This window comes from Vicia villosa, linkage group LG1 (assembly GCF_029867415.1).
Source record: "Vicia villosa cultivar HV-30 ecotype Madison, WI linkage group LG1, Vvil1.0, whole genome shotgun sequence".
Lineage (NCBI taxonomy): Eukaryota > Viridiplantae > Streptophyta > Magnoliopsida > Fabales > Fabaceae > Vicia > Vicia villosa.
In genome coordinates, this window is record NC_081180.1 from 208,297,057 (window position 1) to 208,320,858 (window position 23,802).

The following is a 23,802-nucleotide window of genomic DNA, read 5'->3' on the forward strand; positions in this document are numbered from 1 at the left end:
ATTCCCCAAAAGTCAATGGTGATCTTGTACAGTTGACTTTTTCAGACGAATCGCGTTTCTGGAGATTTCAAATGAAACAGGCTATCCTCATCAAATGAATGGTATGAATGGATCACATTGAAGCATTAGAGGATATTGAGCCATGGTTTGAGTTGTGACACCATGTCCTGATTAAAAAGTCAGTTGTTCAGTGAATTAGGTCAAAAAACCCTAATTGTCGACCTGATGAAATTGATGACTGTAGGTATTGAATTGAGATGCAATTTCCATGGGATATTGTCATAGGGATTATTTGAGGATGATTGAAACCTTTGATTGACTTCCTGGGGGTTTTTATGGTTTCCCAAATGTGATCCCTGATTTCAGTCCCTGATAGTTCAAAACCCTGATCTGAGGATTTGTCTGATCAATCTTTGTGTAGGAGATATTATGAGCCAATAGATTAGGTCAAAATGATGCACTTGAGGTCTTGATATCATGTCCCAAGCCATTAGGTCAAATTCTGAGCAAAAGTCAAGAGTATGCTATCTTCAGGCAAAACCCTAATTCAGTCGATTCAGAGCTGTTGAGTTTGTTGAGATGGATCTCTGAGGACCAAATGTTGATTGTTGATGAAGATAGTTCTTTTGAGATGAAGGGAGAACAAAACCCTAATTGATTGTTACTTGTACTGATGAGTGATTTCCTGATTAAATCCTGCTGAGTCACAAGTAGCAAACACAAGCTATGCAGTTTGTTAGAGATGCAAATGATGCATATGCAGATGATATGAGGTGGTATCTTAGGTCAAAAATTGGGGTATGACAGATGCCCCTATTTAAGTTTCTTCAACCTGAGACCTGAAGATTGAAAATCTTCGTTTTGATAAGGTGGAAGAGACTTAAATATCAGAAGACGCAAATTTTGGACCTAAGATACCAAAATTGCGAATGATGCAAGGATATCTTTACCGAGGGATATCAAGAACTGACTCCGCTGGGGAAAAGAGATTGGGGAAGGATGTCCCAATCCGTTTTAGGAAGAGAACCCGTTTTTTGGGAAAGCAAGTGTATGCTTCACCTGGGAATGATAGCTTTGTAAGAAAAGCTTACCTATTGACATTATCGACTATCTGCATGGGGATAGACTTGTTTAATAATGCGAAGGTGAAAGGTATGAAACTGTATTACCGACTATCAGCATGGTGATAGACTTGACAAGGTAAAAAAGTTTCAAAGGTTTGGTTAATATTATCGACTATCAGCCTTGTGATAGACATGTTTAATAATATAACCAGAACAAAAAGGTTACCGACTACCAGCCTCGTGATAGTGGTTCTGAAGACATGATCAATTATCAGCCAAGTGATAAAATGATTTCTGGAGACTTTGCTAGGGAAATTACTGGTTATTCAGCCTTGTGAACAGTAATAAGGCCCTGATTGTCAAATGGTCTTCAGGATTGATTTCCTTGAGAGGAAAAAGCTTTTGAAAGAGACATAAACTGCTCAGATGATGAGGCTATTGTTTATGGTTCTATTTTTCATGACCCTGTTTGAGGAATCGGAATTTGAATATTTGGTAAAGACAAGGTTCTAACCAAGAATGAATTGGAAAGAAATAGTCAAACAAGACTTTGTACCCATGAGGAATGAACTCAACTGGGGATTTTCTCCTTTGTTTTGGAGAGGAGAAACTAAAGCAACCTTCTTCCACGAGGAATGATCTCAGTGGGGAACTGGAGAAACAAAATGTTCTTTCTGCTTATGGGTGACAACCTACTTGGAGAGATGACACGCCCATACTTGTTTCTTTTTCTTCTTTTTTTTCTTTTTTTTTCTTTTTTTCTTTTTTCGAGGATAGATATATCCTGAACAAGTGATTCTAAATCAAACATTGAAAAATGCAAGAATGCATAAATGATGCAAATATGTATGAATGATGAATGTCATGAATGTCGCATGCATGCTAACAATACTGACAGACAAAGAAGTATATACTGGAGAGGGACCGACGTCGCAATACAACCAGATACTTGGCAAATGTTTTTCAACACGGTGTAGATAACACGGGTGATGAATGGTGTTGCGTGCTTTAAACTTCTCTGGGGAAGATAAGCATCTTTTTTGAGATGGAAGAACTTCTTCACTGGAGATTGGAAAATCTTCTTCACTGGGAATAAAAGACCTTCTTCACTGGGGATAGAAGAGCTTCTTTACTGGGGATAGAAGAGCTTCTTCACTGGGGATAGAAGAGCTTTTCCTATCATAATCTTTGATTCATCCTATGGAGATAGCTGTTGATGTTCCTTCCGTTGTTCACAACTCAAAGGAAAATTTCGCTTTTATTTTGAAAAAGAAAAGTGAAGTAAATTCATTTAAAACTTATTTTTTTCTTTTTTTTTTGTTTCAAAAGAGAATAACACAATTAAAACGTCATTTTGCAAGCTGAAAGAAATTAAAGATTGCAAACAAATGGGCACAAGGCTCAAATTTATTTAATAGGATGGTAATCAGCTAAAGGCGTGATTCCATGGAGTATTTACAAAAGTTGGAAATGGTAATTATGCGGAAAAGGCTACATTGAAAGCAATAACCACTATTCCCCCTAACAACTTTGAGTTCCAACTGTGCTTGTCGCTTCAGATTGACAATGATTTGATTGAAGATCCTTTGATGAAGTACAGACTCTTCAGGTGACGAAGTATAGACTAATGCAGTTACTTTGTCATAAATCCCTAATTTTTGCCTAGATTGCCCTTTCAGGTTTTCAATCTACCAGGATGAATTTTTTCTGTTTATTGTCTCTAATTTTTGCCTGGACCGCCCTTTCGGGTTTTCAGTCCACCGAGACGCTCATTTTTGCCTAAGTCGCCCTTTGCGGGTTTTCGACTTACCGAGCTGTTCTTTTGTATTTTTTAGACAAAGTATTTCTTGACTGCATCTGCATTCACAGGATGTGGGAGTTCATCACCATCCATGGTAGTAAGAATCATGGCACCGCCAGAAAATGTTCTTTTGACAACATACGGGCCTTCATAATTAGGAGACCATTTGCCCCTAGAATCTGGTTGAAAAGACAAGATCTTTTTAAGCACGAGGTCGCCTTCTTGAAATTCACGAGGTCGAACCTTTTTGTTGAAAGCTTGTTTCATCCTTGCTTGGTATAACTGTCCATGGCATAGAGCAGTCATACGTTTTTCTTCGATTAAGTTCAACTGATCGTATCTACTTTGACACCATTCAGCTTCTGATAACTTAGTCTCCATGAGGACTCTCATTGATGGGATTTCAACTTCTACGGGGAGCACAGCTTCCATGCCGTATACTAGAGAAAAGGGAGTTGCCCCTGTTGAAGTACGCACTGAAGTACGGTACCCATGTAAAGCAAATGGCAGCATTTCGTGCCAGTCTTTGTAAGTGACGACCATTTTCTGGACGATCTTCTTAATGTTCTTGTTAGCGGCTTCAACGGCGCCGTTCATTTTTGGTCTGTAAGGAGAAGAGTTATGATGCTCAATCTTGAATTCCTCACACAATTCTTTCATCATCTTGTTATTCAGGTTTGAACCATTGTCAGTAATGATCTTGCTGGGAATACCATATCGGCAAATGATGTTATTCTTGATAAACCTCACAACCACTTGTCTTGTAACATTGGCGTAAGATGCTGCTTCGACCCATTTGGTGAAGTAATCAATTGCTACTAAGATGAAACGATGACCGTTTGAAGCTTTCGGTTCGATCATTCCAATCATGTCGATACCCCACATGGAGAAAGGCCACGGAGATGAGAGAACGTTGAGTAGAGTCGGTGGCACATGGATCTTATCTGCATAGATCTGGCACTTGTGACATCTCTTCACGTGTTTGTAACAATCAGATTCCATTGTCAACCAATAGTATCCTGCTCTTAAGATCTTTTTGGACATTGCATGCCCATTTGAATGAGTTCCAAAGGACCCTTCATGCACTTCATGCATTAACATGTCTGCTTCGTGTCTGTCCACGCATCTGAGCAAAACCATGTCGAAATTTCTTTTGTATAGCACATCTCCGTTCAGGAAGAAACTGCCAGAAAGTCTCCTTAGAGTTTTCTTATCTTTGTTTGATGCCCCAAGCGGGTACTCTTGAGTTTGAAGGAAGCGTTTGATGTCGTGGAACCACGGTTTATCATCGATGACTGCTTCAGTTGCAAACACATAGGCGGGCCTTTCAAGGCGCGTAATTCTGACTTTAGGCACATCATTCCAGTGATTGACTTTGAACATGGAAGATAGAGTAGCCAAGGCGTCTGCCATTCGATTCTGATCTCGAGGTATATGATGCAATTCAACCTTGTTGAAGAAAGTCAACAGACGTCTTGCATAATCTCTGTAAGGAATCAAGCCAGGGTGGTAAGTTTCCCACTTGTCTTTGATTTGGTTGATCACGAGAGCGGAATCTCCATATATGTCAAGGATCTTGATCCTTAAGTCAATGGCTTCTTCGAGACCCATGATACAAGCTTCATATTCTGCGATGTTGTTGGTGCAATCAAATAGCAATCTGGCGGAGAATGGGATATGAGTACCCTTGGGAGTGATGATGATTGCCCCAATTCCATTGCCAAAAGCGTTTACTGCTCCATCAAAAATTAGGCCCCATCTTGATCCAGGCTCAGGACCTTCTTCAGGTAACGGTTCGTCACAATCTTTCATCTTCAAGTACAAGACATCTTCATCAGGAAAGTCAAACTTGAGAGATTGATATTCATTAATTGGTTGATGCGCCAAGTGATCGGCGAGAATGCTTCCCTTGACCGCTTTTTGAGCACGGTATTCAATGTCATATTCGGATAACAGCATTTGCCATCGGGCAATCCTTCCTGTTAAGGCAGGCTTTTCAAAGACATACTTGATCGGATCCATTTTGGAGATTAACCAAGTAGTATTGTTGATCATGTATTGGCGGAGACGTTTTGAAGCCCAAGCCAAAGCACAACATGTTTTTTCGAGCATGGAGTAACGAGACTCACAATCTGTGAATTTCTTACTCAAGTAATAGATGGCATGCTCCTTCTTACCGGTTTCATCTTGCTGTCCAAGCATACAACCCATGGATTCTTCTAACACAGTAAGGTACATGATTAATGGTCTTCCTTCAACTGGAGGAATCAATATTGGTGGTTCTAACAGGTATTCCTTGATACTGTCGAACGCTTTCTGGCAATCTTCAGTCCATACAACCCCTTGATCTTTGCGGAGAAGCTTGAAAATTGGCCCACATGTAGCAGTCATTTGAGAGATAAATCTGGAGATGTAGTTCAATCGTCCGAGAAATCCTCTTACTTGTTTTTCAGTTTTTGGTGCAGGCATCTCTTGAATAGCTCTGACTTTGTCGGGATCTACTTCAATACCTCTTTGGCTGACAATGAAACCCAAGAGTTTTCCAGATCTAACCCCAAAAGTACATTTGTTAGGATTCAAGCGAAGCTGATATTTCCTTAGTCGTTGAAACAACTTCAAAAGGTATTCAATATGTTCTTCTTCTGTACTGGACTTGGCTATCATGTCGTCCACATAAACTTCAATTTCTTTATGCATCATGTCATGAAAGAGAGTAGTCATTGCCCTTTGGTAAGTTGCACCTGCATTCTTTAATCCAAACGGCATCACTTTGTAGCAAAAGGTACCCCATGGGGTGATGAAAGATGTCTTCTCCATGTCTTCAGGAGCCATCTTGATCTGATTATAACCGGAGAACCCGTCCATGAAGGAAAAGACGTTGAACTTAGCGGTGTTATCAACCAGCATGTCGATATGTGGTAATGGAAAGTCATCTTTTGGACTGGCCTTGTTCAAGTCACGGTAGTCAACACACATTCTGACTTTGCCATCTTTCTTCGGAACTGGCACTATGTTGGCCAACCATTGAGGATACTCTGAGGTGACAAGAAAACCTGCGTCGAGCTGTTTTTGAACTTCCACTTTGATCTTGTTAGCCATATCAGGGTGAGTCCTTCGCAATTTCTGCTTAACCGGCGGACATTCTGGCTTCAATGGCAAGTAATGCTGAACAATATTGGTATCCAACCCAGGCATGTCTTGGTAGGACCAGGCAAACACGTCAACATATTCTTTGAGAAGGTCTGTCAACTTACTCTTGATATCAGCATCAAGCAGCGATCCAATGGTCACTTCTTTTTTGTCTTCTTCAGAACCCAAGTTGATTTTTTCTAAAGGCTCTTTGTGAGGCAGAATGGCTCTTTCCTCGTGCTTAAGTAACCGAGAGATCTCGTCCGGAATCTCCTCTTCTTCCTCTTCTTCGGCTTCGAACACAGGAAACTCAAAGTTGGGAGAGGGCATAGGGTTATTGCATTCAATGGGTTTATCAATAGTTAATCTGCACATGTGATTTATATCTATTTTAGAAAATTTATGAATGCAAGAGCGTATGCAGATTTTTTTTGAAAAGTTTTTTTTTTTTTTTTTTTTTTTTTTATTTTGGTTTTTTAGGATTACCATTTCCAGAAAAAGCAAAAATAAAACATATAATGTAGGGAATTCAAAATGACACTTTATTTATGATTCATTTTTGAAACAAAGCCCTAAACACAAACTCATTTGTCTTGGGCAGGACAAAGAGGGAAACTTTTAAAACAAAGCCCTATACACAAAGTTATTTGGGCGGAACATTTAAAAGCAAAGCCCTATAAAACATCTCTCTGCTTTGGGCAAGGCAGGAGGTCAAAATAACAGCGAGGTGATTACTTTGAGCGGCGAACAACATTCGGAACGTCGACAGCCTTCCAGTAGCAACGAACTCCTCTGTGTATTATGTATTCAGGAAAATTCTCCCCAGAATTATCTTCAGTATTGACATTGACCGCTGGTCGAGCAGGATTTGAAGGTCCTGGTTTATCACCCTTGTTCTTTGTAGAGTTGAAACGGTCTTCTTCTACTTCTTGAAGAGCATAAGACGAGTCACAATCTTCAGAATTTTCAGGATGTGTTTCCCAGTCTTCAGGATGAAGAGACTCATTGTCAGCGACACTTTCTGAGTCAGTTGCGGGACCATCTTCCCCTTCATCTTCAAAAATGGCATTTATGTGATAATAACCATCTTCAGGATTATGAACCTTGGCAGATACATCGAATCCGAAATCTTCAGTAACTTCAGGCTGCTGAGAAAATTGACAGGGCTGATAAGCCTCTTCTGGTTGACTATTATATTCAAAGGAATCTCCCCATCCAGTTGGTTGGATATCCTCAATCGCAATCTTGTAACTTTCAGGTGCAGTATATTTCACCATATAATCAAATTTTCCACTTGGTTGTCCCAAAGTGTCCCAGATTTCTGCAGGAACAGGCTCAGTTTCATTGCCTTTGGATTCTTCTGAAGGAGGATATGGTTCTTCCTGAGATATGTATCCCGAGTCATTGAGATAACATTTCCATTCTTCTTCAGGATCAGGTAGACCTTCTTCGATGCATTCCTCAATAAGGACATTGACCTCTTGAGGAATTGGGTTAAGGAACCCTCCACTATGGAACGTTTCTTTGATCGGACGAAGGGTTTCATCCTTCTTGGTGCAGTTTGAGAATGTTGGTGAACATCCGAGACCTGCTCTAGTTTCATTCTTGGTCGGGATCACAACTTGCCCCCAGCCAGTGGTAGTTCCATCTTTCACTACTTTTACTGCCTCTTTGTAAGAAGAAATTGATGCTTTCTTTTTGGAAGACTCGTCTTCTAAAGAGAGACCTTGGAACTGAGTTCCTTCCACATCATCAGCACCGATGAAAGAGAAATTGGATAAATGACTCACCATTAAGGCTTGCTCCCCACTTATTGTTACCAATTTTCCATTTGTCACAAACTTTAACTTTTGATGGAGCGTAGAAGTCACTGCCCCTGCTTCGTGGATCCATGGTCGTCCCAACAGACAGCTATAAGCAGCTTGAATGTCCATGACCTGGAAGGTGATTTGAAATGTATGTGGACCAATTGTCATGGGAAGGTTGACTTCACCGATAACAGATTTTCGCGATCCATCAAATGCTTTGACAACTACACCACTGAACTTCATAGGCATTCCTTGGTAAGACAAGCGAGCAAGAGTCGTCTTTGGCATCACATTCAAGGAAGATCCGGTGTCTACTAACACATTGGACAAAGAGTCTGACTGACAGTTCATAGAAATGTGCAAAGCAAGATTGTGATTTCTGCCCTCCTCGGGGAGTTCTTCATCACAGAAGCTTAAATTGTTGCAAGCAGTTATGTTGGCTATTATCCCATCAAAGTGATCAACAGTCACATCATGATCTACAAAAGCTTGATCTAAGACTTTCATCAGGGCTTCCCTGTGGGCTTCTGAATTCAACAGCAATGAAAGTATTGAGATCTTTGAAGGAGTCTGCATGAGCTGATCCACAATCTTGTATTCACTTCTTTTGATAAGCTTCAAAATTTCATCAAAGTCTGGATTGACATTGGTTCCACTGGATTGACCAACATCAATGTTTGTATTACTGACAGGAGTTTCCTCAGGATTCCCCACTGGCGTATTGACAGGATTTTGCCTGGTTGCAGGAGCAACAGGCTGCTTTGGAGGTAGTGGAGTATACACACGTCCACTTCTTGTTACACGACTTACATCAGCGATGTTTACGACAGATGAAAGAGTTGGTAAAGGAACTTCTTGTCCGTCCTTTATCATTGTGGCATTGTAGTTGTATGGAACTGCCTTGTCAGAGTCATAAGGAACAGGTCCAGGTAAACAAATGATCAAAGGAGCAATAGGAACCTTCGGCTTGTTGTAAGTAACTTCCATGCGCTCCGGCATGTTGAAATGAGGAATGATGACGTTAACTGTAGGCATTTCCGAGTTGATATCTGAGACTAAAAGCTCATGCGGATAACATCCTATCATGTTAACTTCATTTTCATCCCTATTTCGGTAGATCTGAAGAGTACCATTATCCAACAGAACTTGGAGATCTCTTCTCACAATTGAACATCCGTGAGGATCTACACAACATATTCTACAGGAACCGTATTGATGCTGGCGAAAATTCTGCCCCCGACAAAGAGTGGCGTGCATTTGTACCAAATTGGCTCTTGAGTAATTGATATTATAGACCCGGTATGGACCAGGACATCCATACACCATGTTTACAACATGCCCTCCATGATTGGGCAGCGGATTTGCTTGCACATTTGGATTCAAATTTCTGAAAGAGAGAAGATTAGATCTAACCAACCTCTGAACTTCATATTTCAAAGCTATGCAATGCTCAAGATCATGGCCAGGTGCTCCTTGATGATAAGGGCATGATACCTCAGCTTTGTACCACCATGGGAGTCTCTCAGGTACTGGTGGTGGTGCTTTAGTTTGAATAAGGCCTCTTTCAATCAGTGCAGGGTACAATTCTGTGTAGGTCATCGGAATCGGATCAAACTGTGGAGCTCTTTGCACACGATTCTGATTATTGTTCAGCTGCTGAGCCTGTGGTCGAGGCTGTTGTTGCTGAAACTGTGGGGTAAATCCCGGATTCGGTGCTGAATTAACGACTGGCGCAATAGCAGCAATCTGTTGTCGACGATTGATATTTCCTCTTGGCTTCCCTTGGGATACCATGTCAACACTTTGTTCTTTCTTCTTTGGGAAACCACTTCCGAACTTTTTGGTTCCACTCGAAGATCCACCTTCTTTAGTCAAACGTCCTGTTCGGACTCCTTCTTCTAGACGCATCCCCATGTTTACCATTTCGGTGAAATCACTTGGAGCACTAGCAATCATGCGTTCATAATAAAACGGACTGAGAGTATTCAAGAAGATCTTTGTCATTTCTTTTTCTTTTAACGGTGGATTAATCTGAGCAGCAGTTTCTCTCCATCGTTGGGCATACTCTTTGAAAGCTTCATGATCTTTCTGAGCCATGGACCGAAGCTGATCTCTGTCTGGAGCCATATCCGAGTTATACTTGTATTGTCGGACAAAGGCCTCACCTAGGTCATTGAAAGTCCGAATATTAGTGCTATCCAAGCCTGTGTACCACTTCAGTGCGGCACCAGTCAAACTGTCTTGAAAGTAATGGATAAGCAACTGATGATTATCTGCATAAGTAGACATCTTCCTGGCATACATCACAAGATGGCTTTGTGGACATGAACTTCCTTTGTACTTCTCAAAGTCTGGGACCTTGAACTTAGCTGGTATTTGTACACTGGGAACCAAACATAGCTCCTGGGCATTCTTTCCAAACAAATCTTTGCCACGGATAGCTTTAACTTCCAGTTGAATCTTGTTAAACTGCTCTTGGAGATCTCCCACAAGATTACGCTGATTTGTGCTATCACCCTGATCATGATAAATCTCATTGCCATCATAAGGAACAGTGTGAACCGTAGGGGTCGGAACTGTCATAGTGGGTTGAGAAAGTGCCATAGTGACTTGAGAAAAAGTTACCCCCTGATTTGGAGTAAATGCTGAACCTTGCGCAGCAGGCGCTTCAGTTGTAGCTGTTTGAACCCCAGAGAAATTATGGCGGAAACCTGTACCAAAGCTGAAAGGCGGGCCCCAACCTTCTGGCATGGAGAAAGATGGAATACCGAATGCAACTGTAGAAACTGGAGTAGTGACTTCAGATGTTACCGCTGCTTGACTGTTGGGTGGTGGCGGCTGATTCTGTGCGGCCATTAAGGAGTCAACCAGAGTAGTGAGACTTTCCAACTTTTCCTGAAGGGTGGTCACTGTACCACGGAGCTCAATATTCTCTTGTTCAGAGTGTTCCATTACTCTTCTTCTGTTCGAACGAGTATTGTATCTGTGATCTGATTGCGAGCGCGGTCGAGAAACTTTGAGACGCGACAGCTTGACGATCTAATGGAGAAAGATCCAAAAGATGAGACTCTATACAACAGACTCGATATGCAGAATGATGTATGCAAAAAGAAATTTATGATTTTTCCAAACATTTTTTAAGATTATTTCCTTGCAAACATTGGAACATAAACAAATCTTTTATTCACTCATTATATATTTTTTTTTGCAATAATGGGAAATGTTACAACATTGGAGCGTAGCTCCTTACAAAAGCAAATGATAAATGAAAATCTAAACAAATCCTAAACATCTTCATCAGATGAAGAACCAAATGCATTGTGCAGCTTGAGCTTCATGATTTCTTTCCCATAGTAAGCTTTCAACTCGGCCTTTTCAGCTCTCAGTTTGTCGACAACATTCTTCCAATCATCAGGAGTCGGAGCGTTGCTTGTCGAGGCTTCAAGATTCTTCTTGCTTTCTTTGATGTATCTTCTGATTGCGGCATCTTTCCGACGAATCTTCTCATCTTTGCTCATGAGCCATCCATCTTGATAATAGAGAGTTTCTTCGTGATCTTTCACTCTTTTCTTCAACTTTCTATTTTCCTCATCAGTTTTACGAAACTTTTCTTCCCAAGCGTCTTTTTCTAACCTCATCTTGGCTAAAATCTCTTGGTATTCTTCCGTAGTGTCAATGGGAATGTTGGGTAGTTGAGACACCACAGGGAACATGGGTTTTTCATAATCATAAGGCATTTGAAACTCCTTTGCTCTTTTCTTTACCCAGCAGGTATAGGCGTTTGTAGCAATGCAATTTCTTTCCCCACCTTTTTCTTTTCTTCGGACGTCGTACCAAGCTCTCACCATTCTTGTCTTCAACCTTTGAGGATCTTCCCCTTCTCGGTAAAAGTAGCATTCCACTGCGAGACCAATTGGTTTAACTGAATTTGCATATCCGAGTTGTCGTCGGGCTAGGACCGGATTGTAGTTAATTCCTCCTTGTGTGCCAATGAGAGGTACGTTGGCGAACTCCCCACAACTATCAATGGTTTCTGTACCACAGCGAGCCAAGGTATACCAATGAATATCATTATTAGCAAGAGACATAAGTCTTCGAGGCCAACGTAAGCCTTCTCGGTTTTCCGTGAAAATAGGGGACTTAGGTAAGTGTGAAACAATCCATTTGTACAAAAGAGGTGCACAACATACAATGATTCCACCACCTTGGCGATTCCTATGATGGATAGAGAAATACGTGTCACCAAGCAAAGTCGGAACAGGATTTCCAATCAGAAAGATCTTTATGGCGTTGATATCAACAAAGTCGTTGACGTTGGGAAACAGAACCAACCCATAAATGAGCAAGGCTAATACAGCTTCAAAAGCTATCATGCTACCAGTGTCAATGAAATCAAAGGCTTTCTTTATTAGAAACTGCGAAGTCAAACCCGGAAAATTTCCTTTGGTAGTCCAATTACTTTCTATTTCAGATTTCTTCAAGTGGATACTTGCTGCAATGACTGGTGACTTAGGAATGGCTTCCAAACCATTGAAAGGTATTTTGTCAGACACAGGAATACCCAAAAGATCGGCGTATTCTTCCAAGGTTGGTACCAACTGATAGTCTGGAAAGGTAAAACACCGGTAGACGGGATCATAAAACTGAACCAGAGTTTTGAGAAGTCCTTCATCAACATGAGTGTTCAAGATAGGCAAAAGCTTTCCATGGCTTTTCCTAAAATCAGAAGGATTTTGTACAGAAGATGCTAACTCTTTCAGCCTTTCCACATTAGGCATTTTGAAATCATACTTTTTGGTATGCCTTTTTACCCACTCCATAACTTAATCCTATAATGTTTGCAAAGAAAACTCTCTAAATTTTTTTTGGAAAAATCATGTTTTTATGGAAAAAGATGGGTTTTTTTAATGAATGTATGAATGCATGGATGCGTGGATGCCACATATTCAAACATGGTAAAGCAAACATGGTAGTTCAAACATGGTAACGCAAACATGGTACTACAAACATGGTAATTCAAACATAGTACACATAGGTTCAAAGGTCCAGCGTCACGAGCATGAGGTCAGAGAACCAAACATGGGATAGTACTAGGGTTTATCACCTGCAAAACATGTTCTACTGATACGTCAGAGTCTACATTCTTCTTTCGGATATTACCGGCTTGCACAACTGAACTTGTGAGCTAGAAATATTCTCAAGAAAAACTCGTCTGAGTGTGGTTCTCCGCATGACAACTATCCAAGTCTTCACCTGGATCGTTTCTGCACCACGTCCTAATAAGGCCAGGATGGGTTGGGGTTCTACAGCCAACTCAGCTTCTACAGTTCAATGAAAGCAATAATGTCTTCGCAACTGAACTTGCTAAACATATACTACAAACAAGGAACCTCCACTGAGCGGAAGGATTCTCATGCTGACTTTTTAAGGACTGAACTCCTTGTATGCCATACATGACTATACCCTCCACCTAATTCTTATGTGTACTTAATCCGGGTTAGGATTTGTCCATAATGTATCACTTGTAACAGAATCACACCAGTAACAGAACCAAGGAACCACACATGTAACAAAAACATAACAAATAGAAATAACCCTTTCTTTGGAAACAATAAAAAGATGGTCCCCAGTGAAGTCGCCATTTTTCTGTCGCGGGCGAAAAATCGTTTTTGTTCCTCTTTTTTGTGGATGAGACACCTGATGCCTTCTTTGGGCTCGAGTGCTCAAAAAAAATGATTTTTCTTTTGTACCGACCAAACTTTTTATTATTTCCAAAGGAGGAAAAGGAAAAAAGCTGCAATAACCTAAAAGTGGGGGGAGAGATCTTTGGGTAAGAGGGTTGGTTATACGAAGGGAAGGTATTAGCACCCAACGTATCTATAGTACTCTATAGGTTTCTTTGTTATGTTTTATTCCATTCTTGTTGTGGTGGAGGTTCTTGTGAAATAGGTGGGACCTAAGGTGTTTGTTTGATTATGCTCGCAAAGATCATCGCGATCCTCTGCATACATATCCCCTAGAGGGAATCAGAGCATCTGTAGCTCGGGGTCTACGGGTGCTAAGGTTTGAATGGTTTTTTTTTGTTTTGTTTTGCTCGCCAAGGATCGACCTTGTGCCTACGTATTCTCAAAGGGATGTTGAGAAAGTCAGAGCAATCGTAGTTCCCACTTATGCTAGTGGAAGCAAAGAAAAATAGACAAATGTCGTCTAAATGCTAGATGTATCTAATCTATATCATCACATACATCTGTTTGATTTTGTTTAAAAATCTTTTCATTATAAGCCCGGGGCCATGCCACTTAGGGTGCTTAGAATGATAAAGATGTTTTTGTTTGTTTAACCAGCCTTGTGGCAAAAGTTTCAATGAAGTCAGCCTTGTGACAAAAACTTTGATTAATCAGCCAGCCTTGTGGCAAAAGTTTCAATGAAGTCAGCCTTGTGACAAAAACTTTGATTAATCATCCAGTACGGTGGTAAAACAGTTTGATTGATTAGCCAGCCTTGTGGCAAAAAGGTTTGATTTTGATTGATTGATTGTTTGTGATGATATATAAGAGATACTCCTAGCATAGAGATGAAAAATGTCTAATCTCCTAGGGTATTTGTTTTGGATATTGGGGATGCTTATAAGAAGCCCGTGGGTCCTTGTACGAAGCCCAAGAGGAGGCTATCCGAGGGTCCTTGCATTGTAAGCCCAAGAGGAGGCTATGGGAGGGACAATCCAGGGTCCTTGCATTGTAAGCCCAAGAGGAGGCTATGGGAGGGTCACTCGTTTGTACAAAGCCCAAGGGGAGGCATGGTATAGTTGGTTTGAGCTCTTAGAGCGATTTCACCGGGAAACCATACTCTATGTCCTAACCTAAACTAGTGGAGATTCTTTGCACGAAGCCCAATAGGAGGCTATGGGGAACCTAGTGTTGTACTAAGTTGAATAAGCATATAACACAATCACAAGTATGAACAAGTACGAACAAATATGAACAAGTACATGAACAAATATGAACAGTTATACATATATGACAAAGTGTGTGTATATAATGGAGTTTATGAAGGAAATATACCTGTAAGCATGATCCATTTGTATACACAGGGCTCGGGACTCACACTCGGGGAGAGGTCCGCTTGAGTTTATTCAAAGCTATGTAAACAGGTATTTACAAAAGGGCTTGGGACTTATACCTACATGGAGGCCCATGGTATATTTTTGGGAAGATTTAAAGAAACCTTCATTTTTGGTTTGTTATTCAAAGTTAAAAAACACATTGATTGAGATATGTACAAAAGGCGTACAATGAAATACCTAATTTCATGTACTTGAGTGGGTATGTACGAAAGGGGCTTGGGACTTATACCTACGTGGAGGCCCGTATTTTATTTACAAAACATGGTTGACTGTTTATTTACAGACGCGTTGTTTGAAAAACGGTTTGAAGATTTGTTTTGAAAGAGTTTTCTGTACAAAGAAAAACTGTATAAAGAAAAGGAAAGGGACTTATACTCTCTAATAAAACATGGTGGATGGTTTAAAAAAGAGTTGAAAGATTTGTTTGTTAAAAAACTGTTTGGAAGTTTATTTGGAAAAAGTTTTCTGTTAAAACAAAAACTGTACAAAGAAAGACGAAAGGGACTTATACTCTCTAATATTCGAGAGGCCCCACATCGTTTTGAAAATCAATTGATCAATTAAAAAGATTTAATCAATCGTTTCCTTTGAAAATCAAAAAGAAATGGTTTACCGTTTTTGAAACGAAACGTGATCGCTCGTTTTTAAAACGATTTGAATTTTGAAAGAAATCAATTTAATCGAGATAAACAAGAAGATTGTCTTCAAATAACATTTAGATGATTAGGGTTTGCTTCAAAAAAATATTTACAAGTGATTAAATTTGAAAATCAAATGAAAAATAATATTTAAAAGTATTAAAATTACTTAAAAACAAGTCATTTTAAAACCAATTAAAAATGTATCAAATAAATATTTTTTGATGATTTTTTTTGATATTCTTAAAATATATATATTAAATAAAGAGTGTAAAAAAAATGAAGAGAAAATAAATTAATTTGATTGGTTAATTAATGGGTTAAAGTTGTAAAGAAAATAGAGAAAAATAGTGTCAAAAAAATTGGTTTTGTCTTCCAAAGGGCTTGAACCCACGCCCTTGTGCTTACTACTCAAAACATGAACCAAGCGAGCTGCGCGTGCAGCTTGTTATTCATACGCTTCCAAGGAATTATATTTTAAAACAAATATTTGAAATTTCCAAACCAAAAAACGCGCCAAGAACACAACCCTAACTGAATTTTGAATTTCTTCAAATCTGTGTTGTTTTGATCAGGTAAAGGGTCTATTCCACTTGGTTTTTCATGACGAACATGATGGTGGTCTTTAATTTCATTTATTTTCACTCTAAGGGGGTCAATTTTCGCATGAACATGAAGAACCCTAAAACTGAAATTCAATGTGAAATCGTGTATGTGCAAGTTATGATGCAATTGATTGAGGGTTAATGATCCTCATAGGTGCAGAAACAAGATGGCATGTTCATTTTTCATTTATGATGCATGTATGATGGAGTTTGAAGTTCATGAGCACTTACCTCAAAAACGGCCAAACTGGAAATTGAAATCGTGCCTGGAGGTGTTACAGATGCTTTGTATCAATCTGGATAGCTTCAATGGACCTTATGTGATGTGTTTGAATGCTTGGAATCATCTGAATTCATCTGGGCATGGCTATGGTACCCGACCTGCATAAGCTTGGAGTGAGAATCGAATCTGATGATTCTGAGGTTATTGGCTATATGTGATGGATTGGATAGTTCATATGTGATATATGGATGATGTTAGAAGCATTAGTTTGGACAGAAATGAGCTTGTGTGGATTTTGGCATGATAAGGCTCATTTGATGTTCATATGGAGGTTGAAAAGTGAATCTGAGTTTTGGGGTGATTTGGGGTGTGTGAGTGGTTCAAACACATCCCATATGATGTTTATGAGTTGTTAGAACCATCACTTTGGCCATAACTTCAATGATTTGGAGGTTGAGTTTTCTACCTCTTTCAAAACTATGAAACTTGCAATTCAAGAAAGAAGAGAGAAAACCTATAATTGTGAGGTTTTGGTGTGAATTGAAGAGTGGAAATGACCTCTATTTATAGGCCAAGAGTTCTGAACTCAGACCTTTGCAAGTTGCTTCAAAGTTTGATGATTTGGCTTAAGGGATAGAAAGGAATCTTTTACATTAATGCAAAATGGTTAAAGTGACCAAACCATGGTTAAAACTCTAAGCTTCTTATCTCTTTCCATTCTGATCTCAAATCAGAAAAATATCATTCAATCATTGCTTCTATGCATCATTACTTGGATCATTTGGCAAATTGGTTCATAACTTTGCAAAAATGGCTTGAAATTTCAAGTGAAAAGTTCACTAATGGCAAAATTCAAAACCATAGCTACACTCCATATTTTTTCATGCTCTTGGACATTTTAGAAAGCTCATGTTGCATACTTAAAAACCCTAGTTGAAAGTTTCTTCAAACTCTTTAAGGAAATGGGTGAAAAAGATCCATGAACTTTGAGAAAAATGAGATTTCAAGTGAAGTTTTCAAAAAGTACCAACTTTGAAGCACCATATCTCTTAAATGGTTGATCTTATGGAAAAAATTTATATGTGTCAAAGTTGTTTATTGGATCAAAATCTACAACTTTCATGTTGGAAGTTTTTTTCAGTTTGTAGGTGAAATTTTGAGAAAATCCCTTTCAAAGTTTGGAAAAAACCATGAAAAACACTTAGAAAAATTTTCTAAGTATGAAAGTCAAACTTTGACTTTTTGATTCTTGATTGATTTTCTTGATTTTTCTTGATCAAATGACTTCTCATATCATATATTGATGATTTAAAACTTCAAAAGTCATGGTTGACCAAAATTCCCCAAAAGTCAATGGTGATCTTGAAACAGGCTATCCTCATCAAATGAATGGTATGAATGGATCACATTGAAGCATTAGAGGATATTGAGCCATGGTTTGAGTTGTGACACCATGTCCTGATTAAAAAGTCAGTTGTTCAGTGAATTAGGTCAAAAAACCCTAATTGTCGACCTGATGAAATTGATGACTGTAGGTATTGAATTGAGATGCAATTTCCATGGGATATTGTCATAGGGATTATTTGAGGATGATTGAAACCTTTGATTGACTTCCTGGGGGTTTTTATGGTTTCCCAAATGTGATCCCTGATTTCAGTCCCTGATAGTTCAAAACCCTGATCTGAGGATTTGTCTGATCAATCTTTGTGTAGGAGATATTATGAGCCAATGGATTAGGTCAAAATGATGCACTTGAGGTCTTGATATCATGTCCCAAGCCATTAGGTCAAATTCTGAGCAAAAGTCAAGAGTATGCTATCTTCAGGCAAAACCCTAATTCAGTCGATTCAGAGCTGTTGAGTTTGTTGAGATGGATCTCTGAGGACCAAATGTTGATTGTTGATGAAGATAGTTCTTTTGAGATGAAGGGAGAACAAAACCCTAATTGATTGTTACTTGTACTGATGAGTGATTTCCTGATTAAATCCTGCTGAGTCACAAGTAGCAAACACAAGCTATGCAGTTTGTTAGAGATGCAAATGATGCATATGCAGATGATATGAGGTGGTATCTTAGGTCAAAAATTGGGGTATGACAAGAGCTTGATTCAATTATTAGGTCAAAACAATCCTAAAAAGGAAAAGATCCAACCCAAAGGCCCATGGACCTTCTTGGTCCTCAAGATTAAGAACCTGGACGTACTTGTGTCCAGGTGCGTCCAAGTGCAAAAAAGGATCAAAAATAGTTTAAAAATATGGAAATGCACCAAGCGGGAATTGAACCCGTTACCTTTTGTTTGCAAGCCTTACTTCCTAACCAACTAAGCTATGTTATTTGTTTGAAATAAAAAGCCAATCGAAAGTGTATGAAGCATATGCAAGCATTCTTCTATTTATTAAAATATAACAACTTAAGAGTAAATGGTTATATTTTAAAATAGACATTAAATTGAATAGTTATAAAAATAGGATATCAATGTAAATGAACCCTAAATTTTTATAAAACCCGAATTTTGAAATAGGTTCAGATTTTTGAAAAGTGTGGGCAAATTTTGAGGTATGACATTCTTGCATAACAATAATCCATAACTCTCAGTCAGGACTTCCTTGAAATTCTTTGGTTCAACTTTTGAAACAAAGAAGGAGTTTGACACAACTTCGCTCAACCTGGTGGTTACCCCTTTATTCATATCTCTTATGATATGCTTCTTAGGATGATCTTCCTAAATCCTGATAGAGGGTCCTTTATCAGTTGTCTTAATGTTTGTGGTTCAACATTTACATTGGAGTCACCGCATTACAAATTAGAGGATGGGATGTTTTAAAATTCTCTCTAGGAGAAGATGTCTCAGCATTGTTTCAACATCATCTACGACATCAACTTCTTTTGGTGAGTCATCAACCACGATATTTATGGACTTCATCATCACCTTTGTTCTTGTATTGAACACTATATATGCTCTATTGTTGGTAGAGTGTCCTATAAATATTCTCTCATCATTTTTAGGGTCAATTTTCCTTCTCTAGTCTTGATCATCCAGAATGTAGCATTTACTTCCAAAAACATGGAAATATTTCACAGTTGGTTTCTTTCCTTTCCACAGTTCATAGAGAGTAGCCGAAGTTCCAGATCTGATAGTTACTCTATTGTGGATATTACATGCACTGTTCATAGCTTCAACCCAGAAATAATATGGGTGTTTCTTAGCATGAAGCATGACCGTTGCACATTCTTGGATAGTCCTATTTTTGCGTTCCACCACCCCATTTTATTGAGGAATGGTGGGTGATGAGAACTCATGACTAATCCCTTTAGCAGAACATAATTCTTCAAATTTTCTATTCTCAAATTCCTTCCCATGGTCACTTCTGATTCTGACCATATTGCATCCTTTCTCTCTTTGGATCCTTTGACACAGTTCTTTGAAGATTTCAAAGACATCAGACTTCTCTCTGATGAAACTCACCCAAGTGAATCTTAAGAAGTCATCAACAACTACATAAGCATATTTCTTTCCTCCAAGACTTACAACTTGCATTGGTCCCATTAAGTCCATGTGAAGTTGCTCAAGGACCTTAAACATGGTAGTAAGATGTTGAACATTCTTACGAGACATCCTTGTTTGCTTCTTAATTTGACATTATCCATAAATATTTCCTTCATCAATCTTTAATCGGGAAACACCTCTGACAACTTCACTTGATAAGACCTTCTTCATACCTTTTAAGTGTAGATGCCTAATTTTTTGACGCCATAGGTTAGCTTCATCCTTATTTGACATCAAACACGTTGAGAAGCATTCAGTTTTTCGAGGACTCCATAAGTAACAATTATCTTTTGATATGATTCCCTTCATGATAACTTCACCTCCCTCATTTGTTACAAGGCATTCCGACTTGTTAAAGTTAACTTTTAAACCTTGGACACATAGTTGACTAATACTAATCATGTTAGCAGTTAGCCGCTTAACAAGCAAAACATTGTCAAGACCTGGCTATCCTGCATGGTCCAACTTAACCACACCTTTTATTTCACCTTTTAATCCATCTCCAAAAATGATATAACTTGTAGAACGTGGCTTGATGTTTACCAAGAATATCTGGATACTTGTCATGTGTTTAAAGCACCCACTATCAAAATATTAGTTTTTTCTAGTGGTGGCTCTGACAGAAGTGTGAGCTAGGAGGGCATTCACAGCCTTTTTGGAAATCCACTTCTTCCTTGCTTTAACACCAGTCTATTCCTTTTTGGGTTGTGAAACCTGAAATTCTCGTATGACACACTCAGGATGCCATTCACGATGTCAAGACATCTGATCTATTATTAATGTTGCAGAGGCAGAACAGAAGATCCCCCAAATTTTAATTACCCCTAAGAAGGAGTCAATGAGACCTAGGATGACATAATGCAGAAGATAAATAACACAGTTAATTGTTAACCCAGTTCGGTCTAACTACCTACTCTGGGGGCAACCAAGCCAGGAAGAAGATTTCACTATCAGTAGTACTATTTCATGTAAACAACCTCAGGTTTACAGATAAACAACCTCTGGTTTACCTAGTCACTACCCAATGCAACCTTTATCTCAGACATCCATCCAAGACAAGAGAACCTCTGCTCACTCCCTAGTGATACCTAACTGTTACAACCCTGTAACAGCTATTTACACAATTAACAATGAACAATAACTTGATCTTGCTTCACAGCTTCAATCAAGAACACAGTACTCAACTCTTACCTATAGGTTTCGAGTGAGAACAATCACTTCTCTTACCTACAGGTTTCGAGAAGGACATGGCAGCCATCCCACAACCTGGGTGGTCTACCTATAGAAACCCTAATGACTACATCTTTTCGAAACAAGGTTTTCTAAATAAAACTAGGTTACATAGGTTTCTATTTATAAACTATTCCCAATTGGACTTGGGCTTACAAATCACAGCACTCCTTGGTGTTACAAATCTGCAGAAATCTTGTGCTACAATCAAGGTCTTTTAAATCACGAGTTTCCTAATTTATCCCCTAAATTAAAAACTGCTGAATCTTCAATCTTCTCATCGGATTCTTCAATATTCTTGACCTTTAAATTTGCGCCACATAGGATTACAAAATATTCCACGAATATCCTGTATCTGTTGAGTAACAAACTGAATCTTCCTTCCAGTTCTGCAGGCGCGACGTCATGAGTTGATGTCATGAAATTCCATATAACTTCTTGCATGTACCTGTTTTGTTCTTTTTATATTTGCAAGATTACACATTGTATTATGTTTTACTGCTATTATGTTTTAGTCAAACATAGATGCCAATCAGCCAATAAAAGCACGAACAAAACCATCCTGGGATAGCCATGCAATATGAAACAGAAGGATCAATATAAAGTTCAATTTAAAGAAGAGACAACATGTACAAAATCAGGATCATTGAGAGTAAATGTTTATGCGCATTGAAACCCTAGCTATGGAAACTGAAACTCTTGTAACATTCATGATTTCAATTGATTTTTAGCTTAAACCATAACTTGATAGCACTGGTATTTCTTATTAACTGTATTAAAGTGTGATGATGCGGTGATGGGACTCTGAGGAACGAAGTGTATCTAATGTCAAGAGAATACCTGAGTAGAAGTGTGAAGATGAAGAAGACGACAACGCTAGGCTCCGACGAGGTTGCGGCAACAAAACACCGGCGAAGATGCGATGATGGGACTCCGAGGAACGGGCTATGGCGAGGTTGCGGCAACAGAACACCGACGAAGACGCGATTATGGGACTCCGAGGAACGGGCTACGGCTATGGCGAGGTTGCGGCGAAGACCAATTGATTTTTAGGTTTTTGAATTGTGTTTGAAGTTGAGTAATTTTGTTGAGCAAAGTAACATTGCAGGAACAATGTTGTATCAAGAATTACAATATCAGCAGAGTAAACATAATTTAAGTAGTAACAATATCAAGAACTACAATTTAATGAAGTGTCTTAGTGGTAGTTACTTAGTGCAATTAAATTCAAAATCTGGGTTAGATTTTTAGCCCAATTTTTTAAAGTTACTTAATATTATTTTTTAAAAATTTTGATACCTATTATTTTTTTATAATTTTATAATATATTTTTTTAAAAACTTTCATACTTATTATTAAATATAAGTTGAAGAATTATATATATATAATTCAAAATTTGCATACCATTTTTTATTTTAATAAAAGTTAACATTAAAATTTGTTAAAAAAAAAGATAAGATTAAAATTAAAAATAAAAATTAACTAAAACATATTATAAAAATAATTAATAACATAGAAAAAATTATGATTAAAAATTAAAATTAAACTAAATAAAAAACACCATAAATATAATTAATAAAATAGAAAAAATAATGATTAACTTTTTTTATAAATTTAAATATTGAAATATGTCAAATCCGCAGGTAATTCCGCAGGAACATTTCCTGCGGAATTACCTGCGAATACTGTATTAAATTTGGTTTTAATAAAAGTTTATATTCGCAGAAAGTTCCGCAGGAAAGTTTCCTGTGAAATTACCTGCGGATTTTATATTTTTGTGAGATATTTTGTTTAAAATGTATATTTCGCAGTAAAATCCGAAGGTATTCCTGCGGAATTTGCTGCCATTGCTGGATCCGCTGGAATTTTTTTTTAAATAAAGTCCAAGAAAATTCCGCAGGTATACCTGCGGAATAATTTTCGTAGGAAATTCCGCAGGTAATACGAGTATTTCTAGTAGTGTTTGTGTTAAAATCTATTCTTTCAATGTATTAAAATGTTGTAAAACAATGAATTAAAGTGAAATGTAACAAATTATAAATAGTTTGTAAAAGAAATATATTTTTTTTTCACAATTACTGAATGACAACAGTTAATCGGTTGAAAGTGTTTGACTTTTATTTTAATTTTTAAAAAATAATATAATCAAGTGGTTGAGATTCATAGTGTAAAAAAATTTACACTGTATAACAATTAAACTCATCATTTATTATTTATAGTTATGTCTTTTATAAAATTACTCTTTTTTAAAATAATCATATTTTCCAAAAAATTATCCAAATATTCATGTTTCTCCACTATTGAGTTAAATACTTTATTAAAATAATAAAAAATCAGACGCATAGCTCAACCCAATTGAATTTCCACACTATTAGAAATACTATGTTTTCCTGGGGATTTACCTGCGGTTTTTTGTCCCCAGCTAAAACCTTCGTGGGTAAATTTTTCGGCTGGTAGTTCCATAGGAAACTCCGCAGTTAAATCCGCAGGAAAATTCCGCAGGTAAATCCGCAAGTAAATCCGGAAAATGAAAGTAAATAAATATTACAATAATTTTGAATAAGGAAAAGATTTTTAAAAAATTGATTTTTATGTGATGGAGAAAGTATTAATAAATACATTTTAGTAAATAAT

At 38.1% G+C, this 23,802-nt stretch overlaps 1 protein-coding gene across 1 annotated transcript; it reads right to left on the minus strand.

Annotated features, from left to right (window-relative positions):
- Positions 1-2,669: 2,669 nt before the first annotated feature.
- LOC131644826 (uncharacterized) lies at positions 2,670-6,420 on the minus strand. The gene has a single exon (XM_058915422.1). It carries the CDS (start codon positions 6,367-6,369, stop codon positions 2,896-2,898), a length of 3,474 nt encoding a protein of 1,157 aa, XP_058771405.1. The 5' UTR covers positions 6,370-6,420; the 3' UTR covers positions 2,670-2,895.
- Between the last annotated feature and the right edge of the window lie 17,382 nt (positions 6,421-23,802).